At 34.2% G+C, this 20,999-nt stretch overlaps 4 protein-coding genes across 5 annotated transcripts in view; 3 read left to right on the top strand and 1 right to left on the bottom strand.

Moving 5' to 3' along the window:
* Window positions 1-2,317: 2,317 nt before the first annotated feature.
* Window positions 2,318-6,379, top strand: LOC102583122 (laccase-4-like). The gene is made up of 6 exons (XM_006338932.2): window positions 2,318-2,551; window positions 3,071-3,222; window positions 3,296-3,540; window positions 3,753-3,881; window positions 4,292-5,221; window positions 6,015-6,379. The coding sequence occupies exons 1-6, from the start codon at window positions 2,465-2,467 to the stop codon at window positions 6,143-6,145; spliced, it is 1,674 nt and encodes a 557-aa protein (XP_006338994.1). The 5' UTR covers window positions 2,318-2,464; the 3' UTR covers window positions 6,146-6,379.
* Window positions 6,380-7,119: 740 nt separating this feature from the next.
* Window positions 7,120-13,245, bottom strand: LOC102582787 (sulfoquinovosyl transferase SQD2-like). Its single transcript, XM_006338931.2, has 11 exons — window positions 12,776-13,245; window positions 11,435-11,501; window positions 10,958-11,028; window positions 10,656-10,773; window positions 10,449-10,522; window positions 10,197-10,252; window positions 10,021-10,104; window positions 9,730-9,817; window positions 9,555-9,632; window positions 9,392-9,448; window positions 7,120-7,892 (listed from the first exon to the last, which is right to left on the bottom strand). The coding sequence occupies exons 1-11, from the start codon at window positions 13,102-13,104 to the stop codon at window positions 7,403-7,405; spliced, it is 1,512 nt and encodes a 503-aa protein (XP_006338993.1). The 5' UTR covers window positions 13,105-13,245; the 3' UTR covers window positions 7,120-7,402.
* A 1,095-nt stretch (window positions 13,246-14,340) lies between these two features.
* Window positions 14,341-17,599, top strand: LOC107060868 (putative receptor-like protein kinase At3g47110). The gene is made up of 2 exons (XM_015309341.1): window positions 14,341-17,135; window positions 17,213-17,599. Exons 1-2 carry the CDS (start codon window positions 14,486-14,488, stop codon window positions 17,578-17,580), a joined length of 3,018 nt encoding a protein of 1,005 aa, XP_015164827.1. The 5' UTR covers window positions 14,341-14,485; the 3' UTR covers window positions 17,581-17,599.
* Window positions 17,600-19,221: 1,622 nt separating this feature from the next.
* LOC102596037 (probable LRR receptor-like serine/threonine-protein kinase At3g47570) overlaps window positions 19,222-20,999 on the top strand; it is a 6,135-nt gene continuing 4,357 nt past the window's right edge. For both annotated transcript variants that reach the window (XM_015309351.1, XM_015309346.1), the window contains exon 1: window positions 19,222-19,771. In XM_015309351.1, coding sequence (XP_015164837.1) covers window positions 19,288-19,771 — 484 coding nt within the window. In that variant the 5' untranslated portion in view covers window positions 19,222-19,287. The remainder of the gene's footprint in view (window positions 19,772-20,999) is intronic.

The raw sequence follows: 20,999 nt of genomic DNA, 5'->3' as shown, positions 1-20,999 counted from the left end.
AATGTATCAAACCTAATGTATCCCGTGCACAATGCTATGTATCCCGCAAACATCATTTTTAAGGGATTTTTGATAAATAGAAAACTAGAAGGTATAGGATGTTATTTAGTACTTATAATATGTGGTTCCTATAATTTATACTATTATTATTCTAGTTTCTAATTTAGCTAACGCTTTAATTTTATCCTTTTATTTTCCACCAAATTTGGTGGTAATTATTAAACTATGGTTGGGGTTTTGACACGTTTCTTTTCATTAATAACAACACAATTTTAATATTTTGGTTTACCATTTATTGAGTTAGATTTTTGGCTATTATATGAAAAAATTTCACTAGTTTTCTACTGGAGCTTAGTATTTGATATTCGTATAATCGTATTTGATTGACTAATTCAAATTCATACAGAAGTCTTATATTAGGATAAAGTGCTCTCTATTGAAAGAGGTACAAACATATCAAAAGAGACGAAATTCTTCAATTATTCTCACTTTTTGCCCTCTATATTGTACTATATCATAACCTTGAAAAGAAGCTTTTCTTTAAAATTTTTTTAATACTATTATATTAATGTGAAAAAGTTCTCTTTAAAACTGCCTCATGCAATGGACCGATGCCTATAAGCAAAGTTTCCTCGTATTTACCTAGGATATTTTTTAATACTAGTAAAAAACAATTTTCTACTTTCTATGATTTTGTTGTCTTGCTACTTATGTCCTTCATGCATGGGGATTTTCTTATATATAAAACATCCGCTTAATCTTTACTAAATCACTAATATATTTAATTATACATAATACATAAAAATAACTGTTAACTTGATCTCAACTTAGGTGTGCACAAATAGACATTTAAACTTATATATAATTCAACAAGTAGATACAGACATCCTATGTGACGTTCTACATAGCAATTTGCATCCCACATGATGTCCTTCGTGTATTATACCACATAAGAAGTGTGTGTCTACTTGTTCAACTTTATACAAGTTTAAAGTGTCCACTTGTGCACATCCAAAATTGGAGAATATAGATGTTAGTTAAGACCAAGTTAAAAAACACGTTTATATATTATGTCAATATATTTATTTGATCATCTAATTATTTAAAAGTTTTTCCTTTCTTTTAAATTTTCTAGCGCCTCATACATCCTCTTTTCTTCTTAAGGTAAGTTAAAAGGCTTGCACAATAGAAATATCTAGGAGTGGCAAAATCAAACCCAATCCATCCAATCCGGTTAAGTTTGGATTGGTTATTGCCCCGTCCATTCATTAGCTCTACCCATTAAAAATTGGATTGATATGTAACCCGAATAACAAATCTTGTCAAAATATTTTTAAAAAAACTTTTTTTTTCAATTTGATATGTTATAATTATATATAGTCATAATAAAGAAAAATAATAATTTTATCATGTACTAAAATAGTTTAGAAGAACAAATAAAATAATTAAGATTAGTAAAAATTGGATTAAGTCTTGACCCGTTATATAACTTGTTACCTAACCCATTTTGATCCAAGCAAATTTGGGTTGGATTGAGTCTTGACCCGATTATTGTCTTAACCCATTATGACCCATCCAAATTTAACTCAACCCACCCAATTACCACCCCTGAAAATATATAATTGACAATCTTTAAATTGTTAGAAAACATAAATTTTTATTTACTTACCCTTATATTATGTTTCAATAACTTGTCACAATGTTATTTTCTCTTTTTAAGTTTCAAAGAAAAAAATGGCATATAACACAAAAATTAATTGTCGAGTAGTTTCATCAATCTAAGGCTCTTCCCTTTTAGGTGATGTCAAATTAAGTTAGGAATTTCTCTAAAAAAAAGTAATACATTAATTTGACCTACAAATCTAATCATATAATTAATTTTTCAATGACGAATATTCAACTGACTGTAATTATTCAGCCATGATTTTAAAATGTGTTGAGTGCATTATGAGTAATACTTAACACTGATCTAACTTATCTGTACGTAACAAGCATCATATATTACTTTATAGATATTCATGAATTTGGTTCATTTAAGTTAACTAATTAATGGATTAAGGAATTAATCAGGTAATAATTACTTTTAAAATGGTATATTTTTATTTTGTCTCTAAATTAAAAGTACTAGTTATATATACACTCTTTTAACAGGTTATTAACATATAGGGGTCCACTAATAAGTAAACTTTATGTAACATGCAAGTAAGTAAGAGTGGATGGAGAAATTAGCTAATATACATCATTTACCTAACCAAAAAAAATGACATGCCATCAAATTTTAATTAAATCAAGTAAAAAGTCCTTTCATCTATATATAATTTGCGTTGGGAGGTCACAAAATTAGAATGCAACAATTCTAAAACACATTTTTAGAACTTAAAAGCAAAAGAGATTTGTAGAAAGTACATACACAAACTCAAAAAAAAAAACACACACACACACACACTAAGGCCAAAAAAAAAAAATGGAGTCAAATTGGCTTCGCATTTTTGTCCTCTTGGCTTTTTGCTTCTTTCCAGTTTTTGGCGTTACTCGTCATTACAAGTTCAATGTAAGTACTACGTCTCTCCGTTTCAATTTATTTATCTTACTTACTTTTCACACGACATGTATAAGATCACAACATTAAAAGGACATTTCGTACATTATTCTACATATTATTAGTTTAAGATTACAATATTCAAGAGTTTTCTTTACTTTCTTAAACTCTGTGTCAAGTCAAAACCAGACAAAATAAATTGAAACGAATGGAGTATTCGTTTCGGTTTTCTCTTAATTGAAAAGATTACAATAAGCCAATTTTCTATTAATAATGAACAAGTAATATATTTGAATTTCTCTTATATGAAGTTACAATGTTTTTGAAATAAATTGGTTGTGTATAACTTGTAGATATCTAAGTTATTTTAGTTTTTTCATACCACTATATAGATAGAGTGTTCAACAGCCTTTTATTAAGACTAAAAAATCTTCAACACGAATAAGTACAAGTAAGGTGGGCTAGATCGATATCAAGTCCTATAGTTTTTTTTTTTTTGCTTTTATTTTCTTATATTTATTGGTGTTCTAGGTGGTAATGAGGAACATGAGTTGTCTATGTTCAAGCAAGCCTATTGTCACTGTTAATGGAAGGTTTCCAGGACCTACAATTTATGCTAGAGAAGATGATAGAGTACTAATCAAAGTTGTTAACCATGTCAAATATAATGTCTCTATCCATTGGTAAGTTCATTCAATTTAAACGTACGATTCTCGGTCATTAAATTTAAATTCTGAATTCGTATCTGATTAACAGGCATGGTATTCGACAACTTAGAACTGGTTGGGCAGATGGACCAGCATATATCACACAATGTCCAATTCAACCAGGGCAAAATTATGTATACAATTTCACAATTACAGGCCAAAGGGGTACATTATTTTGGCATGCACATATTTTGTGGCTAAGAGCTACTGTTCATGGTGCAATTGTCATTTTGCCTAAACGTGGTGTGCCATATCCATTCCCTAAACCTAACCATGAAGCTGTGGTTGTTTTAGGTGAACATATTTAATACTAATCTATACTTGTTAGAAACTGTATTCTTACTCTTCTTTGTATTTCCAAGGGTCTTTCATAAACTAAGGCAAATAAAGAGTCTCATTCGCCCTTTCAGTATATTATTTCACTTGATTGGATATATATCTAGCTAATTAAGACAATATCTTTCGTTGGAAAATTATATAATGATTTTTTTAATGATGTAATGTAGGTGAATGGTGGAAATCTGATACTGAAGCTGTGGCTAATGAAGCTTTAAATTCAGGATTAGCCCCTAATGTTTCTGATGCTCACACAATTAATGGTCATCCTGGACCTGTTTCCAATTGTCCGTCTCAAGGTAATACTTGTAAACCGCTCCGTTTTAATTTATATGACAGTATTTGACCAGACATGAAATTATATAAAGCAAAAAAAATGAGCTTTTATTTCGTCACATATAAAAATTTATGGTCATTTTTATAGATATCAACATATGTCAATATTTAAGCAAAATGAGAGGTTTAAAATCAAGTCTTCAACTATAAAAATGTGTTATTTTTCTCGAACAGGCCTATAAAGGAAAGAGTGTCATCTGCCTTATACAAATAGCTTATGTTCAATTTAAATTTATGCAAACTTTTCTCTCATGACTCATAATATGTACTTGTCATACTGTTTTAGTTTTGAAAATTAGTCAAATTTATAACTGTCGTCTCAGTAGGCACAAAATATCACATAAATTTTATTTTTGGACTATATTATATGCAGGTGGATATAGATTAAGTGTTGCTCCTGGAAAAACATACATGTTACGAGTGATCAATGCTGCACTCAACGAAGAACTTTTTTTCAAAATTGCTGGCCACAAAATGACAGTAGTTGAAGTCGATGCTACTTACGTTAAACCCTTCAAAACAGACACAATTTTAATAGCCCCTGGCCAGACAACAAATGTCCTACTCACTGCAGATCAAAATTTCGGAAAATACATGGTGGTTGCTTCTCCCTTCATGGATTCACCAGTCACGGTCGATAACGTGACGGCTACCGCCACGTTGCATTACACCGGGGCACTTTCCAATGCCCCGATGACCCTCACTAGTGCCCCGCCACAAAACGCGACATCAGTCGCTAACAACTTTATCCACTCTCTTAAAAGCCTTAATTCGAAAAAATACCCAGCTAAAGTACCGAAAAATATAGATCATTCGTTACTTTTCACAGTTGGGCTCGGGATTAACCCGTGCCCAACTTGTATACCGTCTAATGGAATCCGGGTTGTTGCTAGTATAAATAATGTTACATTTGTTATGCCAAAGACCGCGCTTTTACAAGCGCATTTCTTTGGCATAAAAAACGTTTTCACGATGGATTTTCCAGGAAATCCGCCGTTCGTTTTCAACTATACGAGTACAGTACCGCCTCCAAGTTTGGCTACGATGAACGGAACCAAACTTTACCGTCTGCGTTATAACGCGACGGTACAGTTGGTTTTGCAGGATACTGGAATTATAGCTCCTGAGAATCATCCGATTCATTTGCATGGTTTTAATTTCTTTGCAGTGGGTAAAGGTTTAGGGAATTTTAATCCGAAAACGGATACGAAGAATTTTAATCTTATGGATCCTGTTGAAAGGAATACGATTGGAGTTCCCTCTGGAGGATGGGTTGCTATAAGATTCCGCGCTGATAATCCAGGTATGTTCTGCTTACTTTTTGTGTTTCTCGAGTTTAATTTCTATGCACTAATGTTATAGGACGAACTGAAATTAGTTACGAACTTTGTTATTAACCTGAGATTATATTGCTGATAGCTAATAAACTTTTTTGATAATCCATCACCATAATTTGTTTTGTCACTACTTTTTTATTTAAGTAGTACTCACTCCTTTGTCCCAACATGACAATTTACTTTCTTTTTTTTAGAGTTAAAATATTTGATTTTTGACCAATATTTTCAGATGATATTTTTTTGTCATGGGAAAATTTACAACTTATAGTATTTTTCATATAGTTTTTAAATATTTTAATTCAATTTTATAATTTTGAAATAATTTAATCTAATTAATTCTGAAAATTAGTCAAGTTGATGCTTGAAAAGTGAAACGTGACAATTGTATTAAAACGGACCGTAATAATATAAATGCATTTATACATTCAGACTACTTATAATATTACGGTATGTTAGTTTATGACTATGGAATTATTTTTACTTTTTTCCGGAGTTGAACTCCCAAACACATTTGCCCATAAAATTTTAAAATTCAACTTAAAGTTGAATTTGAGAATTTTCAAAATTTAAAAACAGAAAAAATGTGTTCACTTTTTTCACTCCAGATTACTCATATAAACTTAAATTGTAGTCATGGTCAAACACAACTGCCCAATTTTCAAATATCATTTTTTCAGTTTGAAAGCAATTTTTATCAAATTTTATAATGAAACATGATCAAACGCCCATTCAATTTTGATCCGGGTGATAATATTGCAGGAGTTTGGTTTATGCATTGCCATCTAGAGATACACACAACATGGGGATTGAAGATGGCATTCCTTGTAGATAATGGAAAGGGTCCAAATGAGTCACTTTTGCCACCTCCAAAGGATCTTCCAAAATGCTAAAAAAACAAAAAAAAAACCTCTAAAGGAGTACAGCAAAAGCTGCACCATGCAATGAGGAAAAACAAGAATAGAGAGTCAACAAACAGTATATTCATTTTCTTGAATGGAAAAAAAAAGGGGAATTTTGCTCAAGAAAACCTCAATAATTATACAGATGTATTTGTGTTGTATACAAATTTTTGTTGTTGTTGTTGTTATTCAAGGAAGTTTGAGAAATGGATTGTTTCTTTCTGATTTATTTGTACACACTAAGGGGTAACTTGTATTCATTTTTTATTTTTTTTCATATATATATATATGCTTTAAACATGTTGCGTTTGAAGTTAGGCTTGACAAACAGACAAAAAATTGTTGGACTTTAAATCATGTTGAAGTTCAAGTAAAAATAACTGAACTTCAATATATGTGTTTGAATCTCATATATTGTGTATGAAATTCGACTTTCTTAACACTAACGTCAATCATACCACACCTCTTGATTGGTTTTTTCTTTTCTTTGCTGTTTCTCGACCTTGAGTTGTAATGGAAGATTGCTAAGGACGTAGGGGAAGAGGAAATTACAAGGTGGATAATCGAACCTTTATCAATAAGGTGAAAGTTCAGATAGTTAACTGAGTTAAATCATCTCTTCATTTCTAACGGCTCCATTTATTTTACACGTGATTATAGCAAACAAAACTCCTTGTCAAATTCTGTCTTTTGATCTTTTACCTTTTGTCCATTCTAATATCCATGGAAAAAGCTCATCTCTGTACAATGCCATATCCATACTGTGAATAACTTGGATAAAGATTCTTGTCATGCCAAAGATTAACCCTTCGGGGAAACATATTGATTGATCGAACTCGATGATATGTATAAATCACTCACATATTCTTCTGAATTATATGCATCCGCGAGATTAAATTGGAAAACAGTAGATATATGCAAGAACATATGCAACATTTTACAAAAGATGTCGTCTTGTAGGTGAGTTTTGTATGAAACTGGTGCAATTGAACTTCCATTAGTATATAAATCAACAAATTCCCATACTTGTGGAATTAATCACATGTACATTGATTGAATTGAATACTTAAACAGCACAATAGGCTAGGTATTTTTGGTCAATATTGCAAATCTACTATAACTCCAGCAGCAGACTATATTTGCTGGCTAATATTTTACAATCTTCATCTAGATGTAAGCAATAAGAGATTAAGTACCTTCCTAAGCACAAAAACTATGTTTTTACAATAAATCTGAGAAATGTATCACCTAAAGGACTTTGGGTGCCTGGAGCCTACGCTTGAACAGCCATTGAAATGGTCTCGACAACTGTGCTCTCTTCTTCCTCCAGAACCAAATGGCTGCGTTGTACTGCTCATTACGAATTTTTCTTGTGGCAGCCCTCCAATCAAACTTCTCCATTTCTGTACGTGCAGCCCGACCAATAGTTTCTCTCAATTCAGCATTGTACAGAAGTGGCTCCAGTTTGCTCAAGCAGTCGTCGATATCCCCAGGATTATACAAATATCCAGTTTTTCCCTGCTGATCATCAGGAATGATATCTGGAATTCCTCCAGCACGGGCAGCCAAAACAGGAAGTCCTGATGACATGGCCTCCAAAACAACGAATCCAAGTGTCTCTGACTCTGAAGGCATAACGAATATATCTCCACTGGCATATGCCTGAGAAAGTTCCTCTCCTAGTAACATACCTGTGAACACTACAGGCATGCCAGAGAACATTTTCTCCAATTCCTCCCTATAACAAGTGATGAAATGAATAATTTGTAGCTCAATCTTTTATAAGAATGAAAAATTACATGTCTCATGTTAAGCTTACAGGCTATTAACAACAACATACCCAGTGTAATCCAACAAGTGGGGTCTAGGGAGGGTGGTGTGTATGCAGCCTTATAAGGATGCGTTCTATCAAAACAGGAATTTTTTATATATACCAATGCATTCTGATGTGCACATTCTCAACCGATAGCATTTGAGAGTAGATTCTTCTCACACCCCAATCATGTCCCTTCGATAAGAGGGCTTGTCATCTGAAGACAATTTTACTTCCAACCAACATTTTTACTTCTAAGAGTTTCAGATAGTTTTACTTCCAACAAATATTTTTAATTCTATGATTTCTATGTCCAAGTTAGGGAGCACCTTTTTCGTTGAAAATTCCTCGTTCCCTTTTGTGTGAATGGCAGATTTCAATGATGAAGAGAAAACTCTTATACTCTTCATTTGAAAGGAGATGGATATCTTATTGTGAGTGATTATGGAGGAACCTTTTCATAGAGGAGAGTGATAGGGCGGTTAAAGCAAGCTTGAAAACAAAAGGAGATGTCATTCATTCATAGCAGAAAAAAATGGTCTCTCTCACTCATATAATACGGTTGTATCACTCGGCCCATTAGCTCCAAATGACCAATGTCCCAATCTTGTGGTTGTGGATCAAATCCAGTAGTTCTTGCCAAAGTAGAAAGTTTAATCTAGAGAAAGGATAGCTAATAATATTTGACTTTTAAGACACCTCGAATTCCTAGGTTACAGTGTGCATTATGCCATCAGGTATAATAGAATAAACTGAAGAATCAAAAATTCCAAGTTTGTCTACGAAGAGGGAATATATAACACGCTAGTTTATAAGAATATATACACAGAGATATCTTGTCAACATAATAAATAACTCCAAGACTAATGATGGCAATGCATCACATATCTGCTGCAAATGGGAATGAAGTGAATAATTAGGGCACATATTGGCATGCTAACAGATAATTAACTACCGTCCATGTTCAACTAGCTAGCATTAACCACTGATAATGCAATGCAGTTCACTGTTCACTAAGTAATCTGTACCATCTAACAGGTAACAAATGAAATGGTAATGCTTAGCTAAGCGAAATTCTACAAATAATTCAGCAACTCCTACACAACATATAAATGGTATTATTGTTTTAAGTTCATCTTCTTTAGTAAAAAATTACCTGCTAAAGTAAAGTCGATAAAAGTTCAGTGGGATTATCATGTAGCATAGTGAAATATAACTAGTGTCTAGTCATGACTCTTTCCACACGAGATCCTCACCGATAATTTTTTATCATAGACTTGATTATCAGAAGAGGGAGAGAAAAGGAGACAAGACAGCTTATTGTGCATGATACTATATATCAAATATCTTTTACAGTGAAGTACAAGTAAATGATCCTGGAAAAGTTCTGAAAGTCAAAAGGTAAAATTGCTACTGCAACTCACCTATATGGCCCATCTCCAATAAATGCTATGCGAGCTTCGGGAAGTCTATCCATTAACCTGTTCCAAAGTCATTTTGAAATGCCATGTGCAAGTTACACCTTCATTCACTTCATAGCCAAAAATGCAAGTCTTATCCTTTCTCATTAACAAAGAGAGGCAATACCTTTTGAGAAAATCCAAATTCTTCTCGACTCCAAGTCGTCCAACATGGACTATCAATGGTTTATCAGGTTCCCCATCACTGATCATGAAAAGTAACAGGAGAAAGGAAAAATAATTATCAGTACACATTAAGGTTGCTTATATAGTGAAAAGAATCTTCAGCAGGAAGCTCCCACCTCAGTCTTAGCCGCATTTCATGAGACCGATACCGGGGGTGGAAGCTCTCAGAATCAACACCCTTATTCCACAGACGTATTTTGTTAGCTGACAAATAGGAAAAGAGAGGAACAGTCAACAGCTCTGAGCAGAGCTTTAGCAGCAAAAAGAAGCCAACAGGAGTTCGCATCTAAGACCAACAAACACTGTTTTGACCGAACAGAGAAGATAATATTGTTTTTAACTTAAATTGCTAATTGGTAAAGTTCATGCCGTAGTGTAAGTAACAAGTACACCTGTCAGCCGTTTACCTGCTGTCACCCTATAAGCTTTCAGATCCTTCGCAATAGCAGCAGATGGCACCAATGTAAGATCAGCAGCTCTATGTAGAAACTCTGGTAAGCAGCAGTTATGTCTTAATTAGTATACAGAGCTGGAGACCTGAGAGAGAATAGATACTGCAGAAGATAATGCTCTGCTCACATACTTATAATCATCCACATAGGTTGCACCAACCAACTAAAGGTATATCTAGGTATGTATCTGCAAAATAAGGGGCAGGATCAGTGTAGAGCCCTTAATTAATATAGAATGTAAGAAGAAGCTTCAGAAACTCATTCTCTATGTTATTCATCAGGAAGATCAACAGAGAAAATGTTTTGGCTTCTTGAATCATGTAATTTACAGAACCTATCAAATGCTCCGATCTGGAGACAAGATATTCAAAAATGTGACTTACACAGGCACATGCGTGTGATAAGACATCACTATCGGCACACATAACAGTTTTGCAATGATAAGAGCACCAAATACCTAACAATAGGATAAAGATTATCTCTGTCAGCAAGCTGGGGAAAAAATTAGAACAACCTTAAGCTCCTTGAAGCTACAAGACGAACATCACTGCACCACTTAAAGGAGGAGCAAAAAGAAACTGAAAACTCACCATTATACCAGGAGATGATGCATGTATGATGTCGGGCTTGAATCGTGCTACTTCTGAAATTATTCTTGGGCTGAGAGCTAGTGACAGGGGAACCTTCTGGTACAAGGGGCAAGGGAAACTGCAAATGAAGAAAGAAAAATGTTTCTTTAACTAACTAGCCAATTACCATACATGGAGAATATTTCATAGTCATGCACCCTCAAACGTCACTGATTTTTTGCTGATATTGCAACAGATAGAATTGAGTGAATTCATTGAGTAACTTTGAAAAAGAATATACAAAAGGAAGTAGAATCTGCAACCTTCTTGATCCAATCAGCTTTGCTCCATAAAACTCTTGAGGTACCCCTTCATGTGTTGTCACAACCATAACCTGTACCCCAAAATTAACAGAGGAGTATAAGTGGCCAAACATCAGATGTAAACTTCAATTCTTAGCCCCTGTAGGAACTCACTCAACAGTCTGGCTGAACAATGCTAAGAAGTATTACAGTTAGTCCCTATGAACTAAATGACTGTTAGAATAACTGTTTCTAGGTAAGTGCAGACAAAACATATCAAGATTGCTTGAAATTAGTTTAGGGGAACAGAACTAGTAGAGGTCAAGATTATGAACTCCTGATTGGCAAATAGCATCCTGAGAGAATTTGAAATGAATAATCAGCTCAAACATATCAATTTTGTGGGTAGACACATGGTATAGCAGTAAATTCAGAAGGCCAAAAGAACACCAACATGCTATCAGTTATCAACAACACTCTTGTCAGCAACGAGTATACCTCATCCCCCATTTCACGGAGATATCTTATAAAATTCTGGAACCGGTTCTTATAGCCAGATACATACCTGCACATTTCACAAAGGAAAATGGTGGTTATGTCAGAGTGTAAACTCAATTGAGCATGAATTTTGTTCTTCTGGAAATGTCAATCTTTATTCTCTAAAATTACTGATCAGAGCTGATCCATAATTCACCATATAAGGCATCGGAGTCCCCAGCTGAGAACATATCCGACTCCCAAAATTAAAGGGTGAAGGCAATGTCACTTCTAAGTGGCACTGAGTAATAAAGACAGCAAAATGTAATAGAAGTGGATATTCTGCTGAAGTGTATCTGCAGTTGAAAGGCATCTGATTGGACAGAGCAATATTTATTTTTCCAGATTGATATTCATTGACCTTCCAAAATACTATGAGGAGCCATTAAAGAAAGAATGCAGAGATAACATAGATTGAAATGCAGCTCAAGAAAAGAAAAATAAAAAGAAAAAATTTAGGTTTCAATGCTGAAGTGGTATCAGTGCAGCAAAACAAGTTTTGAGATGGTGATTGACCATGCACATTGCTATAACTAACAAACATGCGACTGCCCTTCAATAGCTACATTTGTTAGAAATCATAGTTCCTTCCCTTAGGTCTAGGCTAAGCCTTAACATAAGTCCTTCCTTACAGGCTATTCAAGATCTATTGGCTCCAATTCTCATATCTTACACATGAGAGGTTTGTTCCAAAAGCATATGTGGATAGATAGCTGATCAAGTCTACATTTCCATACTATGGGGAAAAAAGAGGTTCATTATCAAAATTCTTATGCTAAAAATCATTATCTACTACACAATTCTAGCACATAACGGAAGATAAGAAGACCAAGCAAACAACATATTAGGAAAGTCAGCAAAAGTTCCTTAGAAATCTCACCACAAATGATCAAAATCACACAGCAGAGAGATTCAATAGATGAGACCACTGAAGTAATAAAACTTGACAAGAACAAAATTCACATACACTGAAATACTACTGCAAATTAACAGATTATAAAAGATATGCTGCAAAAATTCTCCTCAATAACACATTGCCATTTTCATTATAGGCGAAACAAATTACTACTTATCACATCAGTAATATCTGTCAGTACATATGAATAGAGAGAAGTAAGTCACAGAAGCTCATAAGGGTTGAAGGAGAAATTAGACCTATGAATCACTTAGAAGTCAACTCAACAAACAGAAAGTGCATAGCAGTAACCAGAACCAAAGTTGAGTAATTAACGCCAACAATTTTACAGTTTGGGCTCAAATTATAAGACTATAAAGGGGAAAAAATTAACTAAAATCACTCACGAAAAAGGAGAAGGCTCAACAAAGATAGCAATACGTCTAGGCTTGGAACTCATTTCAGATTCAATCGAAGGAGGAGGACCCTCTTCCTCTTCTTCCCTATACTCTTTAACTTTCATGTTGCTAGCTGCAATTAAGGGTCTTTTCTTGAAGGGTCTTTCCCTAAATCTCCTTTCACACTGCAAAAAATTAACTTTTGTGCAAATTAAGCTAATGGGGTTTGTTCTTGAAGTAGAAAAGTACGAAAATTCATGAAAACTTGTAGGTACTGAAACAAAAGAAGAAGAAGAAGAAGAGATAACAGGATTTATAAACAAAGAAGAGGCAGCCATAGTGAGTTATTTGGATAATTTGATTAGCTCAGAGAGCAGAGAAGTGTGGAGTTTGGAATATAGAGAGAAATTGAGGAGCCATGGAAGGGACTCGGCAATGGATATTCTTATTTACACTATGGAATAATTGGAGAGTATATGCCACAAGTTTCACAAGAGTATATTATGGGGTCATTCTCATATTATTGACACATTTGGATGTTGCTGCGATGTGCAACATTTTTCTTTGGTATTTCGAAAACCGTCTCTTCATCTCATGTCATGGGGTAGTAGTTAGGGTTTACGTATACTTTATTCTTTTCAGACCTCATTTTGTGGAATTTCACTAGCTATATTGTTGTTGTTTTATTTTTTGAGTTTTAGATGTTTTTAATACAAGTTAGTTTAGTTAAATGTGTCACTACTTGACCTCCACCTACTCGAGTGGATATGTTCGGTTGCTCATTAGGGAGTGAATTATTCATATTTCAAAGTAGTATGTCATGTTTGATAGTATTTTATTTGTTCAGTATAAAATTCAACATAACGAACTATGGTATTTGGCTCTTTGTTCACAATCTCACTTAAAATAAACTCGGTGGAGTCAAATTTTTCAAAGGTTCAAATTTTGTAAAGTAAACACACTTCAACCCTGCACATGAATAATTATTGTATCATTAATATTAACAAGGGTTCAATGACACTTTCTTGTTGTCTGTCAACTTAGTTCGACTAGACTCTATCCATTCATTTCAAAAATTTATATGGCTCAACTCGATTTCAGTCAAAACTCAACCCAATCCAACTCAATTTCTATCAAAACTCGACCCAATTCAATTCGATTAGATTAAATTTTGATAAAGTTTGACTCAAGTCTATTCAAACTTTATCAAATTTGTACATAACATGTAACTTTGTACATACCCCTTCCTATGCAAAAACACTAGTCAACTGCACCCCAAATTACCTTCTATTGTTCTTTTTCTATTAACAAAAAAATGAAATCTCTCTCAATTATTCATAACAGGATAAGTTGCGCGAACACTTCACTTTTGATGTCGCACCCATGTCGGATTCTGGATACACAACTTTTGGCGAATCTGACACGTATCCCTTGACATTTTTGAAGAGTCCGAGCAACATAGATAGCAGGCTAGCAGCATATTTTGAATTCAAAACAGACTCATAATTAGTTAGTAAAAGTAGAAGTTTGACTCCATTTAGCAACAAAGGAAACAAACAGTTCTAGTCTATATGTAGTTATCCAACAAAGTTGCATTAAATAGCATTTATACATATTAGTTGGGCATCCCATAAGAGTCTAGAAAATCTATTGTATAATCAAAAAAGGCAATTTTCAAGAATAGCAACTAGTCTAACTTGTTTTCTTTTTATTAGACAAATGGAGCTTCTGTTATACTTGCATATCTCAATTATTGTTATGTCCATTGCAATCTCAGGTTTTGAATCAACTGATCAGTTAACATTACAAGACTTGAAAAGCAGAATAACAGATGATCCACTTCATGTCATGGCCTCTTGGAATGATCATTCTTCACATTTCTGCAACTGGACTGGTGTAACATGTAGTCCTTATAATGACAGAGTTATCAATCTTGATTTGAGTTCACGAAAACTCGTTGGCACCATACCGTCTTCCATTGGCAATCTCAGCTTCCTAACAGGTATACATCTTGAAAACAATAGCTTCCATGGTGAAATTCCTCAAGCAATAGGTCTCTTGCTGCAGCTTGAACATCTCAATCTTAGTTCAAATTCTTTTAGTGGAAAAATTCCGACAAATTTAACTTACTGTAAGGAGCTTAGAGTACTTGATTTACGAGCTAATGATCTTGTTGGAAAGATTGTGGATCAACTTAGTTCATTGTCAAAGTTGAACTTCTTAAGACTTAAGAGCAACTCTTTCACAGGAGGAATCCCGTATTGGATAGGAAATTTTTCGTCTTTAAAGTACCTTGACATTTCGAGTAATAGTCTACAAGGATCAATACCTCAGGATCTTGGCCGTCTAGTGAGTTTGGAAGTATTTAAAGTGTATGAAAATGAATTATCTGGTACAATCCCTTCGTCGATTCTCAATATCTCCTCCATATACTATTTCTCTGTTACTCAAAATCAGCTGCATGGACAACTTCCAGCAAATATAGGCCTCACTCTTCCAAACCTTGAAGTATTTGCTGGTGCTGTCAACAGCTTCATCGGATGTATTCCTGTTTCATTGGCGAATGCTTCTAGGCTTCACGTGATTGATTTTTCCCAAAATGAACTTACCGGGGATGTGCCTTATAGTATAGGAAAACTGAAAAGTTTGGTTAGGCTCAACTTTGAGGTCAACAAACTAGGAGGGAGGGGAAGTTCTGAGGGTTTGAAATTTCTTGATTTCTTAACTAATTGTACAAATATGATAGTACTAAGTTTTGCAGCCAATTACTTTGATGGCGAATTGCCTTACTCGATCGCTAATCTTTCGACTGTACTTGAGATACTTACTCTAGGTGACAATAGGATACATGGTACTCTTCCTGCTGGAGTAGGTAGTCTTACTAAGTTGACACTACTAGGAATGGAAAATAACTGTCTCAACGGCAGTGTTCCTGAGACGATAGGTAGACTTAACGGTCTGGAAGGTCTTTATTTGAGTGGAAATGCGTTTTCAGGGACGATACCACTCTCTATTGGTAACTTGACAAAGTTAATCAGTGTATACTTGCAAGAGAATAGACTAGAAGGAATCATACCTCCAGAGTTGGGGAAATGTAATATCTTGTCTGTGCTGAACCTTACTAAGAATCATCTTGTTGGCTCCATACCGGAAGAGGTTGCAGGACTATCTTCCCTTTCGATCTCTTTATCGTTGGCAAGTAATTCATTCACTGGAGCTTTGCCAAAAGAACTTGGTCAGTTGATAAATCTCAAGGAATTGGATGTTTCACAGAACAAATTATCAGGTGAGATCCCAAGTACTCTAAGCAATTGTCTCGGCTTAGAGCGAATAAATATCAGTAGTAATCTCTTTCAAGGAACTATTCCTCAATCTTTAACAGATTTAAGAAGTTTAGGTGAGATGGATTTTTCAAGGAACAACTTGTCAGGGGAAATACCGGAGTTTCTTGGGAAACTTCCATATCTCCAAAAACTTGACCTCTCATTCAATGAACTTGAAGGTAAGGTTCCAAATGAAGGGATCTTTGCAAATACAAGCGCATTTTCAATCAACGGAAACAATAGACTTTGTGGTGGTGTACCCAACTTACATTTGCCTGAATGCTCTAAAGCTACCAAGCATCTTGATTCAAGAGTACTGCTAGCTGTTATAGTTACTCTTGCATTATCAGTTTTGGTGCTATGTTCCTGTGCTGCTTATTACAAACTCAGCAACTCAAGAAAGGCACAACCTTGGAATGCTGAGCAACTGTTTGAGATACCAAGAACTACATATCGGGCAATACATAGAGCGACAAATGGATTCTCTGATGCTAACTTGGTTGGTAGAGGAAATTTTGGTTCAGTATACAAAGCACATTTCGATGTTGACAATACAATAATGGCAGTGAAAGTGTTGAACCTACAACAAAGAGGTGCCTTGAGGAGTTTCCTGGATGAATGCAGAACCTTGAGTACTATTAGGCATCGTAATCTTCTCAAAATCAAGACTGCTTGTTCGAGCATTGATCACCAAGGTAATGACTTCAAATGCATAGTTTTTGAGTTCATGACTAACGGAAACCTACATGATTGGTTGCATACAGAAAATGATGATCAGCAACACCAAACAAAGAAGCTGAGTTTCATCCAAAGACTAAACATTGCCATAGATGTTGCTTCTGCACTTGACTATCTCCACAACCACTGCCAAACACCAATAGCTCACTGTGATCTAAAACCAAGCAACATACTCCTCGACGAAGACATGTCTGCTCATGTTGGTGACTTTGGATTAGCAACATTTCTCCTTGACACATTGAGTAGCAATTCTCAGAGTCCTCAGAGTCCTGCAGCATTAAAGGGTTCTATAGGTTACATCCCAACAGGTATGACGTAGCTAGTTTACATTTCATATACAATAATACATATATCATCCTAAAGAAATCTATTCGGTACCTCACAGAGTATGGATCAGGCGGTCAAGCATCCACATTCGGAGATGTGTACAGCTTTGGGATAGTGTTGCTAGAGTTATTTATCAGTAGAAGACCAACTGACGCGATGTTTAACGAGAGTCTAAACATTCACAAGTATGTTTCAATGGCTTTGCCTGCACATGTCATGGATATTGTAGACCCTATATTGCTCTTGACAGAGGAAGAACAAAACATCAATCAAGATCAAGCAAGAACAATGGAAGAATGTTTACTCTCGGTTTTGGAAATTGGGCTTACATGTTCTGCATCATCACCAAGAGATAGAATGCCAATAATCACAGCTTTGAGCAAACTTCAATCAATCAAGAAGTCCTTCCTTTCAAGGAGATTATAATATGAATCAAATGATGAGTTAGTGACAGACTAATTATGTTTATCTTTCATATTTCCTATTTAAACCTTGATATATATATATATATCAAAGAATGCTACATAGTTAACTAGTATGCTAGAATTACAATATAATGCTAATTATTGAACAGGTTACCTACAATCTACATAGTTAACTACCTCCTTTTCGTTAAGCTCCTGTCATGTTGTGGTGCTTTAAAGAATTTACCCTATTAATGTAAAGTCGACAAAGCAAAAAAAGTTTGACGGATATAAGTCACTCTGACAAGCAAGAACAACACAATCTGATAATCACATATGTTGAAGGTCTAGTTGGAATAGAAAACCTGCAACTCTATAGGCAAGTAGGATATGAATAGTAAATTTTTGAATGACTAATATCCTTCGCTCCTTTTCCGCTATTTGACTTTGCTTTTGCGGGCTCTTCTCCACTTAAGTGGCCATGTTTCCCATATACTGAAATTGGTGTATACTTGTAATTTAAATCTTTGTTTTAACTTGCTTAGCTCCACCACTACTCTAACCACAGTAAATACTCTACTTTTCTCAATTATCATAACAAAAACTCAAGTAAAAATCATAGAGAAGTTGGTAAAACACCAACTTATAACTATTCCCAACCTTTATTTTACGTGAGAAGCTCAATAAGATGGACATACTCTTAATAAGCATAAAAAAAGGTCAATTTTTGAATCAGCACTATTAAGCAAATATAAGTGTCAATATAGAGGCTTATGGGTGTGACATTATCATCTTTTAAGTTACATGGTTCTAAATCAATAATTTAGGCATATTCGATGAATTTCTTAAGACAAATACAATGTATGAACCAAAGTTATTGGATTCGGACAAATCCATAACCAACACCCTAGCTCTGCCCCTGTTTCTAGAATCCTCCCTCTTCCCTAAGTTTCTATGCCTGCAAAAATTTGAATCCTCCAGGATCAGATATACCATACAGTCATTGCATAACTCTAATGATCTAATGAATGGCCTATGTGATGGCTGATGTGTACTCAAACATGTTTGAGGATTCAGATTATCGACATGTACTCGTTTTGAGTGCCTGATAGAGGTTGACTTTAGCAAGACTCCTAACATTGGATGAAGAATGAAAAATGTCTATGAAGTCCAGATAATATTTGCAAACGTAATCATGAAGATAGAAACATTCATTTATCATAGCAAATAATTAAATATCGAAAATTCGGAAGGACTTATTCAAAACCCAGCTATGCAAAACCTTCATAAATAAAACACCAAAGGATGTGGTGAGTGGATGGAGTTGATCCTCTATTAATTAATACGGATTAGTCAGGCTCCAATGTGGGTACATGACACGGATGAGAAACCAAAAATAAAATAGGAGTAATTGATACTTAGCTATCACTCCCCATTTTCATTTCCGATGATTGCTCTCTTTAATTCAATTTCGAATATGGTTTTTCATCAGATAATTGTGAGATTTGTCTTCTCAATTTTATTGGTTTGGTCCTCATCATCAGTTAGGGCTACTAATTCAACTCAATGAGATCAGCACTGTGGAGCTGGTTCTATTGGTCCGCATCCGCATGTACCTTATCCGTTTGGGTTCTCGGAGGGTTGTGGGATCCGCTTGAATTGTACTGAAATTACTGGAGACATCAGAATTGGAGAATATCTAATACAGAATGTGACTTCAGATACTCTGATGGTCAACTTCCCGGTAAATTGTAGCCGTCCGATTGAGGATCTTCAGCAATTAGATGGAAGCAACTATGGTGTGACTTGGAGAAACCGGCTTCTTCTACAGAATTGTAAAGTTCCGAGGAGTGAGTGTACTGTACCGTCGGAACTTTTAAGCGCACGATTGAACATACAGTCATGTGATTCAAAGAAAGAGAATATCAGTTGTTATTCAGATGCGAGTGGTGATTATTTTGATTACCGGAATACAGGGTGTGGAACTGTGATGTCATCCATCTTGATTGGTATGGATATGAAGAACAGCTCTCCGATGTTCCTGGAGTTTCAGATGATCGAATTGGCGTGGGGATTGGAAGGTGATTGTGCATGTCATGAAGATGCTAATTGCACAAACATTTTTCTTCCGGGGAATCGAAACGGTTTCCGGTGCCGGAGTAAAGATGGATTCATCGGTGATGGTTTCCGCGACGGTGATGGGTGCCGGAAAGGTTCGTCCTTTTTTTTAATGTAACTATTTTATTTGTCATAAAAAATCACTTAACTACTACTTACTCCGTCCCTAATTACTTGTCAACTTTTTTTTTTAAAGTTATTCCTAATTATTTGTCCATTTTGACAAATTAAGAAAAAACAATGTTTTTACCTATTATACCTTCAATTAAATGATTAATTACTTTTAAAAATGTAGAATTTTTCATCCACTTCATAATTAATAGAGATAAAATGATAAACTCACTATGTCATTAATTATTTTCTTAATAAGTGTGTCTATTCAAAAGTGGACAAGTAATTAAGGACAGAGGGAGTACTGAATACTAAATTTTGAATTATTTCTACTATATTATAAAAGAGAGTTTAGGCCCAAATATAATATATAATATTCAAGATTGAGACTTTTCCCAATCTTGAATATTATATATTATACTTGTGGGGACTTTTAAAAGGAAGTTTGTTGAATATTATATATTATATTTATTATATAGTAGAACTTGGGCATAAACTCCCTTTTAAAATGATATAGAATATGTATATATATATCACAAATGGAAAAGTCCCAATCAAGGAAGCAACATATATCATTTACAAATGACTTAAAAAGCTTTAAAATAACACATATCATTTTAATATTACCAAAAAAGTAATTATAAATAATAATAAATTAACAACTTAAAATATTTTAAAAGACATTTTAAAAGGGTTAATTTTGTAATTTTATTCATATCACATAAATTAGGACAAAGTGACCAGTAATGTACATTATTTCAAAGTTACATAAAAATATTATAACTCACAATAATTAATAACTTCAAACATTTTTCAAAAAAATATGAAAATTTGGATGACTCTCCAAATTTCATTTGTGTCACATAAATTGAGACAACAAAAATAACATATATTGGGTCCATTTTAATTTATTTGTCTTATTTTTTTTATATTTAAAAATTGCGTAAAAATACTATAAATCATAATAATTGACAACATAAAATATGTTTAAGAAAAATACAAAAAATTCCACTGATTCTTGAAGTGAATCTATCGTAAAAATACTATAAATCATGATAATTGACAACATAAAATATTTCAAAAATATTGTATGTGGGTAGTCTTATTATGCCTTAAATAACGTCAAAGAAAGTACAGGTTTGTGATAAAAAAACTTATTCCTTGATCCACGCAAATAATCGCTTCAAAAACTCGATTATTAGCCCCAAAACA

Source organism: Solanum tuberosum, unplaced genomic scaffold (genome assembly GCF_000226075.1).
Source record: "Solanum tuberosum cultivar DM 1-3 516 R44 unplaced genomic scaffold, SolTub_3.0 scf00008, whole genome shotgun sequence".
NCBI lineage: Eukaryota > Viridiplantae > Streptophyta > Magnoliopsida > Solanales > Solanaceae > Solanum > Solanum tuberosum.
Note: the sequence above shows the minus strand (reverse complement) of the source record. Positions and strands in the feature narration are given on the sequence as shown.

Coding starts and splice junctions, on each gene's coding strand:
- LOC107060868 (XM_015309341.1), top strand. CDS start 14,486: ATGGAGCTTCTGTTATACTTGCATATCTCAATTATTGTTATGTCCATT. Junction 17,136..17,212: donor TATAGGTTACATCCCAACAG/GTATGACGTAGC, acceptor GGTACCTCACAG/AGTATGGATCAGGCGGTCAA.
- LOC102582787 (XM_006338931.2), bottom strand. CDS start 13,104: ATGGCTGCCTCTTCTTTGTTTATAAATCCTGTTATCTCTTCTTCTTCT. Junction 10,774..10,957: donor AAGCTGATTGGATCAAGAAG/GTTGCAGATTCT, acceptor CTTCATTTGCAG/TTTCCCTTGCCCCTTGTACC. Junction 10,523..10,655: donor CATCATCTCCTGGTATAATG/GTGAGTTTTCAG, acceptor TCCTATTGTTAG/GTATTTGGTGCTCTTATCAT.
- LOC102583122 (XM_006338932.2), top strand. CDS start 2,465: ATGGAGTCAAATTGGCTTCGCATTTTTGTCCTCTTGGCTTTTTGCTTC. Junction 3,223..3,295: donor TATAATGTCTCTATCCATTG/GTAAGTTCATTC, acceptor TCTGATTAACAG/GCATGGTATTCGACAACTTA. Junction 3,882..4,291: donor TTCCAATTGTCCGTCTCAAG/GTAATACTTGTA, acceptor TATTATATGCAG/GTGGATATAGATTAAGTGTT.